Here is a 17,507-nt window from a genome sequence, read left to right as displayed (position 1 = left end):
TTAAACTTTAATTATCTTTTATTTATTGATTCTTTGCTTTAAATATATTATACTGATAAGCTTAAACCGACATTCAAATGAGACACTTATTTTACAAATTTACTTTACATGTGTTAAGAGAATTTGACAGCAATGAATTATCAGACTCCTCCCAAATTTGCATGTAGATCTTCATTAAACCATAGATCTGTTTCTGCACAAATATGTTTTAATAAAAATAGATTTCTAAATACTTTAAAACTTTTGTTATTTCTTCTCTGTACTCTCAGAATCTGTTATTAATGCATGCTGGCGATTTTGTGCTTATCATAAAGATTGTTTATCTCTCAGAGTCATTCATGGGATCAAGTTTGACAAATTCAGTATGAAGTACTGGTTAAAGATACATAACTATGGAAGACCAAAGTACAATCCAATAATATTCAATATATAGATAAGGGGACACATTTTTGTCTTTGCTTGTGTGAAAGTGTAAACACCACGTATACATTTTTGTGTTTGCTTGCGGCCATTACAATTATTACCACAAATCTTAATCCCTTAATGGGCAAAAACTTTCTTTACTAACATACTGAAAGATTATTCATGGTTAAACACTATGGGGTGGTTTCCTGGACAGGGATTAGCTTAAACCAGGACTAGGCCTTATAGTTTAATTAGGAAATATAACTCGTTTTAACAAACATGTCTTACTAAAAACATTACTTGTGTGCATGTTGAGGCAAAACAAAGGGCACTGATGTATTTTAAGTATGTCAGTGCAAGTTGTTTTCAGTTTGGACAGCCATTACATTTATTTTTTAGTCTAGGACTATCTAATGCATGTCAAGTACAAAGCAGCCCTATATATTTTAGCATATGTGTACTTAAAAAGTATTTAATATTATTTAAAGAATATAGGGCAAAAGCTATGCACTGAGGTTTTCAACATACACGTTAAACTATGCTGGGTCATTTTCGATAAAACGTTTGGTCAAAAGGGACAAACCCAGCCGTTGGGTTAAATTAACCTACAAAATGTTTAGATTTGACCTAACAATGGGACATAACCCATAATTTTTTGAGTGTAAATACAATCCAAATAACTTTGGATCTGAAATAAGTTTTTGTGCTAATTGTCCACATAATGATATCATTGTTATTCATTTCTGTAAATGAGTGGGATAAAATGGGCTGTTATTTAGGCAAGTATATCACCTTTCCATCTATCAGTGGTTGCAAGGACTCGTTCTGCATCTGGTGTGCTGAGATAATGATTCTCCGCTTGCCTCGACCACTTTAAAGCATTAACAAACAAGACACACAAACACTCAAGAGTATGTATGCCACAGGAAGTTTAGTGAGTACACTCTTAAAAAACAAACGGTGCTATATAGCACCAAAACTGTTGCTTTGGATCGTAACCATAGAAGAACCATTTTTAGTGCCATATAGCGCTGGTGAAGCACCAGTGTAGAACCATATAGGGGCCATATAGCACCACATATGGTTCTACAAAGCACTATATGGTTCTACACAGGTGCTTCACTGGTGCTTCACCGGTGCTATATGGCACTAAAAATGGTTCTTCTATGATTACGAGCAAAGAACCACTTTTGGTGCTATATAGCACCGTTTGTTTTTAGAGTGTAGGATAATGATATCAGCACAATATGATATCATGTTTTGTGCACTTCATGAGGTCGTAAAGTCTGGCAGAACAAAAAATTGATTCCAGGGGAAAATAAAATTTTCTCACAGCTTCCTGTGAACAATCAGAGGATATTTGTGTATTTGACCATGTAGTATAGCCACAGGTTAGTTACTGGAGTTGCAAATACGATGAAAGATTTGTTTTGGTGAAAAATATGCTGAGCTAAACAGAAAAGGAAATCTGATGAGCCTAACAAATTTTCTCGTGACTGTATGAGTTGATGGAAGTTCCCAGTTTTCCCTCATCTTAAAAAAGTAAAGCAAATGAAAAGCAAATTTCTGTAGGACAATGAAAATATTTCAAATAGCAGAATATTTTTTTATATTAATATTTTAAATATAAATGTGTATTTATACTTCTTTTTTAATTGCTCAAACTTGGCTGGAAACGCTATTTATGAAATACACCCTCTATGTGCCTCTCATATGACATAAATGCTATGCGTTCTGAAAAAGTAAAGCAATGCAGGTAGTTTTGCTATTCTAGTTTAACTGGTTCATCGTGGTGCTAGCAAGGTAATGCGTTTGCATGTCATGTTACGCATGCACATACTGATAAAATATTATATCTTTGAATAAGAGTACAAAATATCTCAAATAACGCCTGCTATCTTGTGTTTCTTATGATCTGACCTAAACTCCACGTTAGATATAACTGCAATGTTTATGATTTGTTTAAGGTTAGTCTGTCTTAATCTGTCTTGTCTGTTCAAGGTATAAGCATGCATTCAGACGTTAAGACCCAGCGGAGGCTGGGAATGAATACGCTTGAATAACTCGTAATGCATTGATAGAAGACTTTTAGCCCTGTGCGCACAACCAGTGCACATTCGTATCCATTGTCTCCCAGGATATGCGACCGGCTTTCATCTAAATATTCGGAGCCACAACAACTTGGTAAATGTCGTGGGAGTGGAGTGACATATATTCCCATCCCTTATGGATGATTTCAACTGTGATATTGTTCGTCGTAGTGCGCGCGCAACGGAGAGGTTCGTGGGACCCGCGCGCTTGTCCGGTAAAGTTAAAGGGGAAAACTGCTATCGTCACGGGTGCCAATACAGGTGAAAATACTTTTGATTAATATAAGTATCATTTATTGGGTTTATTTATTTGTTCCAATGCATTTGAGAATACTTTTGACTAATAAGTATCATGTATTGGGTTTATTTATTGGTAAGCGTGCACAAGTTTGCATAAAACAAGTGCGCAAAACATGAATGATATACTATTTTCAAGAAAAATTATCAAATATGTCAAATCATGCGAGAGATCACACATACGAAATAATTAATACTTCTATTTAGGCTACTTTAATTTACAATTCAAGATTGCGCATTTACGCATTCGTCAGTCGCTTTAATCCCGTCCATTAAAATAACACAGTAGGTTACATTTTATCAATATTTGTGTTCCCTGTGATCGAACCAATTTACTACTGTATCTATAGCCTGACTACTGAGTGAATGTTGCGTCACCTTATCAATTTTCATAAGCTGATGTTTCTCTAATCTATGTTGTCATAAATTAAATATCTGAATTCATATGAAATGAAGTTATGACTGACTTTGATACTATTAGCGCAAATCAACTTTTTTGCGCTGATCTTAACTATCAGGAATTGGCAAGTTCATTGCCCTGGACTTTGCCCGGCGTGGGGCGCGGGTGTTCCTGGCATGCCGGAGCGAGGCTCGTGGTTCAGCAGCTTTGCAGGAAATCATTAAAAGTAGTGGGAACCAGAATGTTCATCTGCGTCTGGTTGACACATCATCACTTGAATCTGTAAGGAAGTTTGCTGCTCAGATCTTGGAGGAAGAGAAGGAATTGCACATTCTGGTCAATAATGCCGGAGCTTCAGGTGGAAATTCAATCTTAATCCCTCTTTTTTATATATATTCCCCTACAAAAAATATAAATCTGCCTAAACTGGTTCAGCCATTTCGTTTTCGTTTGCTTGCTTCTACAGGCCTTCCAAAAGATATCACAGCTGATGGGTTGGATATCACATTTGCAACCAACCACATTGGGCCATTCCTACTTACCCATTTGCTTTTAGGTCAGACAATAATGCCAGTGTTGATATAGCATATGTACAGCATACCAAGAACTTGAGGTAGCAATGCATCATCTGATCTTCTCATTATCCTGCAGACCTACTGAAAAAATCAGCCCCTGCTCGCATTGTAAATATTGCTTCTGTGAATCACTGGAGAGGTGAAGTGGACTTCTCTCATTTCCGTGGGGAGAACTTAACTTATGTGATGGATAGTGCCTATAATCACACTAAGTTACACAATGTCATTTGGACAAATGAGTTGGCACGCAGGCTTCAGGGCACAGGTACACATCCAAATCACTTTTTTTTCATTTCTTCCATGAGCTTTCATCTGGTGCTGTCTTTAGAAAAGAAACAGTGAATCCAAATTAGATTCATACACGAGAAATCAATCTTAAATTATATTCGTTCCAGATCATTTGTGTAGACATCAAGAATACTAAATGGAGGTTTATGTAACCAAGAAAAACATAAACTGAGTAGGCTGAGATTTTCATCTGGATAGATAAATAATAAAGAGAGAGAGAGAGAGAGAGAGAGAGAGAGAGAGAGAGAGAGAGAGAGAGAGAGAGAGAGAGAGAGAGAGAGAAAGTAAAAGCTCCCAAATTCGTACAGCTGGACAACAAACATATGCCCAAAGATTAAAATTTACGGGATGGTTCAACCAAAAAGAAGATATTTTGATAAATGATGGTAAGCACACATTACCATACCCAATGACTTCCATGGTAGGATAAACCAATATATGAAAGTCAATGGGTACCACCAACTGTGTGATATTGTTCAAAATATCTTTGTATTTAACAGAATAAAGAAACTCATGCTGGTTCAAAACAACATGAGGGTGAGTAAATGTTTTTTTGGGTGAACTATCCCTCTTAAATTTTATCGTTTGATATCAAGAAGGCACCCAGGACTTTAGCCAAGTGCTTGTTGTTTTGTCTTTAAAACGATTGATGCCTGTGTGTTTCCTACATGTTTCAGGTGTCACAGCAAACTCTTTGCATCCTGGTGTAGTTATGACAGAAGTCATGAGAAACTATAACTTTATTGTCCGATTCCTCTTCAACATGGTTGGATTTTTCTTCTTTAAAGTAAGTCACAAAACACCCAGTGTTCAATCCAGTGTCGCTTAAAGGATTAGTCAATTTTCTTAAAAAAAATCCGGATAATTTACTCACCACCATGTCATCCAAAAAGTTAATGTCTTTCTTTGTTCAGTCGAGAAGAAATTTTGTTTTTTGAGGAAAATATTTCAGGATTTTTCTCATTTTAATGGACTTTAATGGACCCCAACACAGTTTTAATGCAGTTTAAAATTGCAGTTTCAAAGGACTCTAAACGATAAACGAGGCATAAGGGTCGTATCTAGCGAAACGATTGTAATTTTTGGCAAGAAACTTTTAAACTACAACTTCTCGTCTTCCTCCGGTCCTGTGATGCGCCAGCGCGACCTCATGTAATACGTCATCACGTCAAGAGGTCACGGATGACGTATGCGAAACTACGCCCCAGTGTTTAAGTGTGGAGAAAGAGGACCGTTAAAAGGTTGTTGTATGTGAAATGATACTTATTAATGTCTTTGTGTCAGTTTATTGTTTAAAATGGTCTGCAAATGTGCGTTTCATATATGTAACACGTGACCTTTCCACAGCATTACGCAATTACATGAGGTCGGGCTAGTGCATCACAGGAATGGCGATAGATGAGAATTTGTGGTTTAAAAGTGCATATTTACAGTGCATTGAAAATGCGCTGTACTGTTCTTACTGGGCTTTTTATTACAGTGCATTGAAAATGCGCTGTACTGTTCTTACTGGGCTTTTTATTATTAGTGGTGCTTGCATTTATGCAAGGCATCACTATTATTATTGCTCATACTTATTATTATTATTATATCTTATTCTTATGTCTGCACACTTTTTCGGCGCGTAACTCGTCCCGCACGGTTTGCCACAGTCCCATGAAAGAGGGCTCAAATCGACCGGATTATTAAGGAGAGGTGTGCTATGACTTTTATAAGCGATCGGGTGCAGGATTTTCGAAAGGGGGGCGAAAAACCAACCGAAAAATCCCATTGACTTAACATTGGGCCGAACTTTGACGGGTCATAGCTCCGTTTGAGGATTTTGTAGAAACATGTAGGTTACAACATTTGAAGAGGGTGATAGACTCTGTAAGAACATACATCACATTGGGGTGTAAGCTGCACCCCTGGGGTGTAAGAGGCACCCGAAAATTCCCATTGACTTATAATGGGGCAGGAAACATGCCCATATAAGGGAATAAAAAAGTTCCAGATGGGATATCTTCGCTTTACAATGTCGTAGAGACATGGGGGTGGGCTCATTTTACTCAGACATCCAATCAATTTATCAGGATAGTCCCAGAGCTATTAAGCCACGCCCCTAGCAACCACTTTTAAGCACCCTAGCAACATAAAATTCAAACAGTTATATCTCGACATCAGAACATCGTGGAATCATGGGGGTTGGACCGTTTTACTCATGACTCGGAGGGTAATCACTGGCCGCATCAATGGCCACTCCCAAGCCACGCCCCTAGCAACCAAATTGGAGCACCCTAGCAACCGAATAAACAAATCCTTATTTCTCCGCATCAGAACATCGTAGAGACAGTGGGGTTGGACCATTTTACTTGTGACTCAGAGCGTAATAACTTGCGACATCATTGGCCACTCCCAAGCCACGCCCCTAGCAACCAAATATGAGCACCCTAGCAACCGAATAAACAAAGCCTTATATCTCTGCATCAGAACATCATAGAATCACGGGGGTTGGACCGTTTTACTCGTGACTCGGAGGGTAATCACTGGCCGCATCATTGGCCACTCCCAAGCCACGCCCCTAGCAACCAAATTGGAGCACCCTAGCAACCGAATAAACAAATCCTTATTTCTCCGCATCAGAACATTGTAGAGACACGGGGGTTGGACCGTTTTACTTGTGACTCGGAGTGTAATCACTGGGCACATCATTGGCCACTCCCAAGTCACGCCCCTAGCAACCAAATACAGTACCCTAGCAACAGAGTAAACAAAGCCTTATATCTCCGCATCAGAACATCGTAGAGACACGGGGGTTGGACCGTTTTACTTGTGACTCGGAGTGTAATCACTGGGCACATCATTGGCCACTCCCAAGCCACGCCCCTAGCAACCAAATACAGTACCCTAGCAACAGAGTAAACAAAGCCTTATATCTCCACATCAGAACATCGTAGAGACATGGGGGTTGGACCGTTTGACTCATGACTCGGAGGGTAATCACTAGTGCATGCCATTTTTTTCCCTAGCAACCAAATACAGTACCCTAGCAACAGAGTAAACAAAGCCTTATATCTCCGCATCAGAACATCGTAGAGACATGGGGTTTGGACCGTTTGACTCGTGACTCGGAGGGTAATCACTAGTGGATGCCATTTTTTTCCCTAGCAACCAAATACAGTACCCTAGCAACAGAGTAAACAAAGCCTTATATCTCCGCATCAGAACATCGTAGAGACATGGGGTTTGGACCGTTTGACTCGTGACTCGGAGGGTAATCACTAGTGGATGCCATTTTTTTCCCTAGCAACCAAATACAGTACCCTAGCAACAGAGTAAACAAAGCCTTATATCTCTGCATCAGAACATCGTAGAGACACGGGGGTTGGACCGTTTGACTCGTGACTCGGAGGGTAATCACTAGTGGATGCAATTTATTTCCCTAGCAACCAAATACAGTACCCTAGCAACAGAGTAAACAAAGCCTTATATCTCCGCATCAGAACATCGTAGAGACACGGGGTTTGGACCGTTTGACTCGTGACTCGGAGGGTAATCACTAGTGGATGCCATTTTTTTTCCCTAGCAACCAAATACAGTACCCTAGCAACAGAGTAAACAAAGCCTTATATCTCCGCATCAGAACATCGTAGAGACACGGGGGTTGGACCGTTTGACTCGTTACTCGGAGGGTAATCACTAGTGGATGCCATTTTTTTCCCTAGCAACCAAATACAGTACCCTAGCAACAGAGTAAACAAAGCCTTATATCTCCGCATCAGAACATCGTAGAGACACGGGGGTTAGACCGTTTGACTCGTGACTCGGAGGGTAATCACTAGTGGATGCCATTTTTTTCCCTAGCAACCAAATACAGTACCCTAGCAACAGAGTAAACAAAGCCTTATATCTCCGCATCAGAACATCGTAGAGACACGGGGGTTGGATCGTTTGACTCGTGACTCGGAGGGTAATCACTAGTGGATGCCATTTTTTTCCTTAGCAACCAAATACAGTACCCTAGCAACAGAGTAAACAAAGCCTTATATCTCCGCATCAGAACATCGTAGAGACAGAGGGGTTTGACCGTTTGACTCGTGACTCGGAGTGTAATCACTAGTGGATGCCAATTTTCTCCCTAGCAACCAAATACAGTACCCTAGCAACCGAATAAACAAAGCCTTATATCTTCGCATCAGAATATCGTAGAGACATGTGGGTTGAATTGTTTTACTTTTGGCTTGGAGTATAATCATATATTGTCCCCCGAAATTTGCCACGGCAAGCACCACTCACATTTTCTTCAGGAAATGTACCTATCTAGTTATTATTATTATTATTATTATTATTATTATTCTTCCAACCAAATTTCCGCAATTAATACGGCTCGAACCGTTTAACTTAGAAACTTCATTCAAACTCTCAAACGTGCGGACTATTCGGGAATAGTGTGCTATGACTTTTATAAGCGATCGGGGGTACGGTCTTCGCCCCAGGGGCGAAAAAGCAGCCGAAAAATCCCATTGACTTAACATTGCGACAAACTTTGACGAGTCGTAGCTCAGACCTAGGATTTCACAGAAACTTGTGACTTGCCACATTTGAAGAGGCTGGCAGGCTCTGTAAGAACATACCTCACAATGGGGTGTAAGCTGTACCCCTGGGGTGTAAGAGGTCCCCAAATTTCCCCATAGACTTATAATGGAGCAGGAATCATGCCCATATAAGGAACTAAAAACGTCCCGGATGGGATATCTTTGCAGCGCAGTGTCATAGAGACATGGGGGTTGGGTCTTTGGGTCATATTAGCTTCATGTTTGCTTCATGCTAAGTCATGCTAGCTTCGTGCTAGTTTCATGCTAGCTTTATGCTAATTTTATAATAAATCTTGCTAACTTAATGTTAAATCATGCTAGCTTCATGTTAAATCTTGTTAGCTTCATGCTAAATCATGCTAGCTTCATGCTAATCATGCTAGCATCATCTTAATCATGCTAGCATCATGCTAATAATGCTAGGATCATGCTAATTTTATGCTAAATTCATGCTAACTTCATGGTAATCATGCTAGCATCATGCTAGCTTCATGCAATTTATGCTAGCTTCATGCTAATCATACTAACATCATGTTAGCTTTATGCTAATCATGATAACATCGTGCTAGCTTCATGCTAATCATACTAACATCTTGTTAGCTTCATGCTAATCATGATAACATCGTGCTAGCTTCATGCTAATCATGATAGCATCGTGCTAGCTTCATGCTAATCATGCTAGCATCGTGCTAGCTTCATGCTAATCATGCTAGCATCGTGCTAGCTTCATGCTAATCATGCTAGCATCGTGCTAGCTTCATGCTAATCATGCTAGCATCGTGCTAGCTTCATGCTAATCATGCTAGCATCGTGCTAGCTTCATGCTAATCATGCTAGCATCGTGCTAGCTTCATGCTAATCATGCTAGCATCGTGCTAGCTTCATGCTAATCATGCTAGCATCGTGCTAGCTTCATGCTAATCATGCTAGCATCGTGCTAGCTTCATGCTAGTCATGCTAGCATCGTGCTAGCTTCATGCTAGTCATGCTAGCTTCATGCTAGCTTCATGCTAATCATGCTAGCATCGTGCTAGCATCGTGCTAGCTTCATGCTAATCATGCTAGCATCGTGCTAGCTTCATGCTAATCATGCTAGCATCATGCTAGCTTCATGCTAATCATGCTAGCATCATGCTAGCTTCATGCTAATCATGCTAACATCATGTTAGCTTCATGTTAATCATGCTAGCATCATGCTAGCTTCATGCTAATCATGCTAGCTTCATGCTAATCATGCTAGCATCATGCTAGCTTCATGCTAATCATGCTAGCATCATGCTAGCTTCATGCTAGTCATGCTAGCTTCATGCTAGCTTCATGTTAGTCATGCTAGCATCGTGTTAGCTTCATGCTAATCATGCTAGCTTCGTGTTTATCATGATAACATTGTGCTAGCTTCATGCTAATCATGCTACCATCGTGCTAGCTTCATGCTAATCATGCTAGCAACGTGCTAGCTTCATGCTAATCATGCTAGCATCGTGCTAGCTTCATGCTAATCATGCTAGCTTCATGCTAGCTTCATGCTAATCATGCTAGCATCATGCTAGCTTCATGCTAATCATGCTAGCATCATGTTAGCTTCATGCTAGTCATGCTAGCTTCATGCTAGCTTCATGTTAGTCATGCTAACATCGTGTTAGCTTCATGCTAATCATGCTAGCTTCGTGTTTATCATGATAACATCGTGCTAGCTTCATGCTAATCATGCTAGCATCGTGCTAGCTTCATGCTAATCATGCTAGCAACGTGCTAGCTTCATGCTAATCATGCTAGCATCGTGCTAGCTTCATGCTAATCATGCTAGCATCATGCTAGCTTCATGCTAGCTTCATGCTAGCTTCATGTTAGTCATGCTAGCATCGTGTTAGCTTCATGCTAATCATGCTAGCTTCGTGTTTATCATGATAACATTGTGCTAGCTTCATGCTAATCATGCTAGCATCGTGCTAGCTTCATGCTAATCATGCTAGCAACGTGCTAGCTTCATGCTAATCATGTTAGCATCGTGCTAGCTTCATGCTAATCATGCTAGCATCGTGCTAGCTTCATGCTAATCATGATAACATCGTGCTAGCTTCATGCTAATCATGCTAGCATCGTGCTAGCTTCATGCTAATCATGCTAGCATCGTGCTAGCTTCATGCTAATCATGCTAGCATCGTGCTAGCTTCATGCTAATCATGCTAGCATCGTGCTAGCTTCATGCTAATCATGCTAGCATCGTGCTAGCTTCATGCTAATCATGCTAGCATCGTGCTAGCTTCATGCTAATCATGCTAGCATCGTGCTAGCTTCATGCTAATCATGCTAGCATCGTGCTAGCATCGTGCTAGCTTCATGCTAATCATGCTAGCATCGTGCTAGCTTCATGCTAATCATGCTAGCATCATGCTAGCTTCATGCTAATCATGCTAGCATCATGCTAGCTTCATGCTAATCATGCTAACATCATGTTAGCTTCATGTTAATCATGCTAGCATCATGCTAGCTTCATGCTAATCATGCTAGCTTCATGCTAATCATGCTAGCATCATGCTAGCTTCATGCTAGTCATGCTAGCATCATGCTACCTTCATGCTAGTCATGCTAGCTTCATGCTAGCTTCATGCTAATCATGCTAGCATCATGCTAACGTCATGCTGAATCATGCTAATCATGCTAGCATCATATTTCATCATGATAACTTTTTTAAATCATGCTAGCTTCACACTAAAACATGTCAACAGCCAGGTAAACTACTAGACTAAATTTCTTTTACATTTCTGGCAATCAACTTTTTGCATTTTCATGCACTGGTAATTCCTTGGGAATTGCATATCTAGTTATTATTATTATTATTATTATTCTTCCAACAAAATTTCGGCAATTAATACGGCTCGAACCGCTTAACTTAGAAACTTCATTCAAACTCTCAAACGTGCGGACTATTCGGGAATAGTGGGCTATGACTTTTATAAGCGATCGGGGGTACGGTCTTCGCCCCAGGGGCGAAAAAGCAGCCGAAAAATCCCATTGACTTAACATGGAGACAAACTTTGACGAGTCGTAGCTCAGACCTAGAATTTCACAGAAACTTGTGACTTGCCACATTTGAAGAGGCTGGCAGGCTCTGTAAGAACATACCTCACAATGGGGTGTAAGTTGTACCCCTGGGGTGTAAGAGGCCCCCAAATTTCCCCATAGACTTATAATGGGGCAGGAATCATGCCCATATAAGGAAATAAAAACGTCCCAGATGGGATATCTTTGCAGCGCAGTGTCGTAGAGACATGGGGGTGGGCTCATTTTACTCAGGCATCCAATCAGTCCCTTAGGATCCTTATTGAGCTATCAAGCCACGCCCCTAGCAACCATTTTGGGCACCCTAGCAACATCTCCCATAGACTGCCATTATAAAATGCCCAGATGGATATCTTTGCAGCACAGTGTCACAGAGACATGGGGGTGGGCTCATTTTACTCAGGCATCCAATCAGTCTCTCACCATCCTTATTGAGGTATTAAGCCACGCCCCTAGCAACCAAATATGAGCAGCCTAGCAACATAATAAACAAAGCCTTATATCTCTGGATCCGGACATCATAGAGACATGGGGGTTGGGTCTTTGGGTCATATTAGCTTCATGCTTGCTTCATGCTAAGTCATGCTAGCTTCGTGCTAGTTTCATGCTAGCTTTATGCTAATTTTATAATAAATCTTGCTAACTTAATGTTAAATCATGCTAGCTTCATGCTAAATCTTGTTAGCTTCATGCTAAATCATGCTAGCTTCATGCTAGTCATGCTAGCATCATCTTAATCATGCTAGCATCATGCTAATAATGCTAGGATCATGCTAATTTCATGCTAAATTCATGCTAACTTCATGGTAATCATGCTAGCATCATGCTAGCTTCATGCAAATTATGCTAGCTTCATGCTAATCATACTAACATCATGTTAGCTTTATGCTAATCATGATAACATCGTGCTAGCTTCATGCTAATCATACTAACATCGTGTTAGCTTCATGCTAATCATGATAACATCGTGCTAGCTTCATGCTAATCATACTAGCATCGTGCTAGCTTCATGCTAATAATGCTAGCATCGTGCTAGCTTCATGCTAATCATGCTAACATCGTGCTAGCTTCATGCTAATCATGCCAACATCGTGCTAGCTTCATGCTAATCATGCTAGCATCGTGCTAGCTTCATGCTAATCATGCTAGCATCGTGCTAGCTTCATGCTAATCATGCTAGCATCGTGCTAGCTTCATGCTAATCATGCTAGCATCGTGCTAGCTTCATGTTAATCATGCTAGCATCGTGCTAGCTTCATGCTAGTCATGCTAACATCGTGCTAGCTTCATGCTAGTCATGCTAGCATCATGCTAGCTTCATGCTAGTCATGCTAGCATCATGCTAGCTTCATGCTAATCATGCTAGCATCATGCTAGCTTCATGCTAGTCATGCTAGCTTCATGCTAGCTTCATGCTAATCATGCTAGCATCATGCTAACGTCATGCTAGCATCATGCTAGCATCATGCTAGCTTAATGCTAGTCATGCTAGCTTCGTGCTAGCTTCATGGTAATCATGCTAGCATCGTGTTATCTTCATGCTAATCATGCTAGCTTCGTGTTTATCATGATAACATTGTGCTAGCTTCATGCTAATCATGCTAGCATCGTGCTAGCTTCATGCTAATCATGCTAGCAACATTCTAACTTCATGTTAATCATGCTAGCATCGTGCTAGCTTCATGCTAATCATGCTAGCATTGTGCTAGCTTCATGCTAATCATGCTAGCATCCTGCTAGCTTCATGCTAATCATGCTAGCATCCTGCTAGCTTCATGCTAGCATCGTGCTAGCTTCATGCTAGCATCATGCTAATCATGCTAGCAGCATGATAATCATGTTAGCATCATGCTAGCTTCATGCTAATCATGCTAACATCATGCTAGCTTCATGCTGATCATGCTAGCATCATGCTAGCTTCATGCTAATCATGCTAACATCATGTTAGCTTCATGCTAATCATGCTAGCATCATGCTAGCTTCATGCTAATCATGCTATCATCATGCTAGCTTCATGCTAATCATGCTAGCTTTATGCTAGCTTCATGCTAATCATGCTAGCATCATGCTAGCTTCATGCTAGTCATGCTAGCTTCATGCTAATCATGCTAGCATCATGCTAACGTCATGCTGAATCATGCTAATCATGCTAGCATCATATTTCATCATGATAACTTTTTTAAATCATGCTAGCTTCACACTAAAACATGTCAACAGCCAGGTAAACTACTAGACTAAATTTCTTTTACATTTCTGGCAATCAACTTTTTGCATTTTCATGCACTGGTAATTCCTTGGGAATTGCATATCTAGTTTTAATTTTTCTTGCCAAAAATGGCATTCGTTTCGCTAGATAAGACCCTTATGCCTCATTTGGGATCGTTTATAGTCCTTTGAAACTGCAATTTTAAACTGCATAAAAACTGTTTAGTGTTGGGGTCCATCAAAATGAGAAAAATCCTGGAATGTTTTCCTCAAAAAAACATAATTTCTTCTCCACTGAACAAAGAAAGACATCAACATTTTTGATGACATGGTGGTGAGTAAATTATCTGGATTTTTAAAATAAATGGACTAATCCTTTAACACACACACTGAACTTCTCATGAACTTGGCTTCAAAGAGCACTGGTTTTACTGGAAGTGGGTGCAAAACACACTTCCATATGGTGTCACTTTTCCGCATAACTGCAGTTGAAACAAATCCAAAACATTCCTTGACATAAAAGCTTAAGTGTGGTTCTTTAAAATGGCTCCTTGATTATTACAAGAACTAAAACAGAAAGGGAATGCAAGAGAGAACAAGGCAGAGGTTCAAAATCTGGTTTACATCTAAGCGTGGCGAAGGGGTTGAATGTTTTGTTGACCTTGACATTTTCCTACTATATCACTGTAGAACTTTCTTGATTACATGTTTATCTCATTTACAGAGCTCTGAAGAGGGAGCAGTCAGCCCACTATACTGCTCTGTGTCAGAAGAAGCAGAAGGAATAACTGGGAAGTATTTTAATAGTGACTGTTCCATAACTTTACCTGCTCCTCCTGCCAGAGATCCGGCTATAGGAGTGAAAGAATATGAGATCTGTGAGAGACTGACATCTACATCTTAATTCCATCAGACATAAAAGAGACAATTCCTGAATTCTTTCATCATTTATCCACCCACATGTTGCTTTAGACCCATAGAAAAATATGGTCAAAATATGGTCCCACACTGTGCAAAGTTGAATCAACTTAAAATATATCATATATAAAATATAAGAAATAATTTTTAGGTGTTACCAATTATATACATGTACTGTATATATATATTTCAAAGACGCGTCCATTCTGTTACTTTTCTTTTATCTGTTTAATATGCACAATATTATCAATTCTGTGTTGCGTCCTTGTCGCTTTTCAGAGATTTTTGCCGTTTTGATAGTGTTTTGATCGTGTTACATTACTTTATTCTGACGTCATCAGCGTCTGAGCGAGCTCACGAGCTTTGCTGTTGCTGCTGCATTGGCTATCTGAGGAATTAAAACGTGTAAGATACGCTCACATCATTTCCAGACCTCAGTACGGTAATGTGCAGGTAACCTCGTCTGTGTAGAAAATATATGGTTTAAAATGTGACCGTCTCGACGTTATATAGAAGAGATTTCTAGATTCATATTCTTGGTACAACGCCAAAGTTCGCCAGAGTTCACGGGGGCGCGGAATCACACATGCTCACATATGAGGTAAAATTTTATGCAAAGATCCGTTCCTCCAATAATTTTATCTAAACATATTTTTTAAAATCATTATTGAACTTTAAAATCAATCACGTGGCTATAGTTTATGTAATTTTTGTGTTTATATACTTAAAGGAATAGTCTACTCATTTTCAATAATAAACTATGTTATTACCTTAACTAAGAATTGTTGATACATCCCTCTGTCATCTGTGTGCGTGCACGTAAGCGCTGGAGCGCGCTGCGACACTTCGATAGCATTTAGCTTAGCCCCATTCATTCAATGGTATCAAACAGAGATAAAGTTAGAAGTGACCAAACACACCAACGTTTTTCCTATTTAAGACGAGTAGTTATACGAGCAAGTTTGGTGGTACAAAATAAAACGTAGCGCTTTTCTAAGCGGATTTAAAAGAGGAACTATACTGTATGGCGTAATAGCACTAATGGGAGTACTTCGACTCGGCGCAGTAACACCCTCCCTCTCCCATTATGAGAGGGAGAAGGGGAGCGGACTTTTCAGGCGAGTCGAAGTTAAGGTAATAACATAGATTAATATTGAAAATTAGTAGACTATTCCTTTAATGGATTTAAAATTACATTAATTTCATATGATAATGCAGTTGTTGTGTAAAATGAATTAATGAGACGATTAAACAACTCATTAAACAAAACGTAAATAAACAAAACATGCCGTTTCAGATGTAAATATGATGCCAATATGTCATTGTTCCAATTGAATAGTATTTGATATAAAAGTTAGTCAACACTTTTATTTTTGAGGTTTTTGCAGGGGCGCTCAGATTGTTAGAAATGTAGGTGCCAAGGAAGAGACTGAAAGCTCTATAATATATTTGGTTTGATGTCTGTGTATGCACAAATTTCTGTGAGCTGTGCACACTGTGCCCCTTTAAATAAAATTGGTGCATGACGACCCAGGTCCTAATACATACCTTTGAAGTACTAATATGTACCAAAGCGTTACTAAAATAATCTCTTTTGGGGCGCTTTCCCGGACAGGGCTTATCAGTCCCAGACTAAAATGCATGTTTGAGCTGCCTTAATTTCAAAACACCTTACTGACATGTCTTAACATATACCAGGGCCCTTGTTTTGTCTCAACTGCATTGTTTATTGTAAGGTTTGCTTGTAAAAACGACTTACAGTACTGTGCAAAAGTCTTAAGCCACCACCACCAGACTTGTTGTTTTAGAAGTTTTAATTTCCATTCATATTTGCTTTTCATTTTATTTTATTAAGATACAAACAGAAAATACAGGAAATATGTACAAAAAATAAAAAATTAAATTTTTACAGCTAAATGTCCTTTTTAGGCATCGTCTGTGTTTAGTGTGACCTCTCTTGGCACTAAACACATCTTGAGCGTTTTTGAGCAGAATGAAGTACAAAGACTAATTTCTTTACAATTATAAATTAGGATTTCATTTTATTTAGGTTAAAGAGATCCTGCAGTTGCTATTGCTCAAGTGGAAGGGGAGTTTACCCTAAAAACCTGACACATCTGTTTACATTTTCATAGTTTTAATACTATAAATTTCCTGTATTTTCTGGATGTAGTCTATTAAAGAGACTGAGAAACGATTAAATATGATCACTATAACATTGAAATAAGAGCGGCAATCAAACAACTGAAAACCAGCAAGGCTGCTGGCCCTGACAATATTCCACCTGAAGCCCTTAAAACTGATATAAATACATCTACAGACATGCTCTACAGCCTCTTTGGGAGAATTTGGGAGGAGGAGAAGACACCCACAGAATGGGCAGAGGGGCACATAGTGAAACTACCAAAAAAGGGTGACCTAAGGAAGTGCAACAACTACAGAGGGATTACACTACTTTCAGTGCCCAGTAAGGTCTTTAATCGGGTCATCCTCAATCGCCTTCAGGAAATTGTAGACAAGAAGCTCCGGGACCAGCAAGCAGGATTCATGAAAGACCGCTCATGCACAGATCACATAGCAACACTACGCATTATCATTGAACAGTCTATTGAATGGAACACGTCCCTGTATATGAACTTCATTGACTTTGAAAAAGCATTTGATAGCTTAGACCGGACAACACTATGGCAAC

The 17,507-nt window shown here is 39.6% G+C and overlaps 1 protein-coding gene across 1 annotated transcript; it reads left to right on the top strand.

Annotated features, from left to right (window-relative positions):
* Positions 1–2,441: 2,441 nt before the first annotated feature.
* Positions 2,442–17,041, top strand: LOC135721652 (retinol dehydrogenase 12). The gene is made up of 6 exons (XM_065244058.2): positions 2,442–2,756; positions 3,311–3,550; positions 3,659–3,748; positions 3,844–4,032; positions 4,733–4,842; positions 14,622–17,041. The coding sequence occupies exons 1-6, from the start codon at positions 2,594–2,596 to the stop codon at positions 14,799–14,801; spliced, it is 972 nt and encodes a 323-aa protein (XP_065100130.1). The 5' UTR covers positions 2,442–2,593; the 3' UTR covers positions 14,802–17,041.
* Positions 17,042–17,507: the final 466 nt, after the last annotated feature.

The sequence above is a fragment of the Paramisgurnus dabryanus genome, chromosome 18, assembly GCF_030506205.2.
Source record: "Paramisgurnus dabryanus chromosome 18, PD_genome_1.1, whole genome shotgun sequence".
In the NCBI taxonomy this organism is placed as follows: Eukaryota; Metazoa; Chordata; class Actinopteri; order Cypriniformes; family Cobitidae; genus Paramisgurnus; species Paramisgurnus dabryanus.
This window is presented reverse-complemented; position numbering and strand designations above follow the sequence as displayed.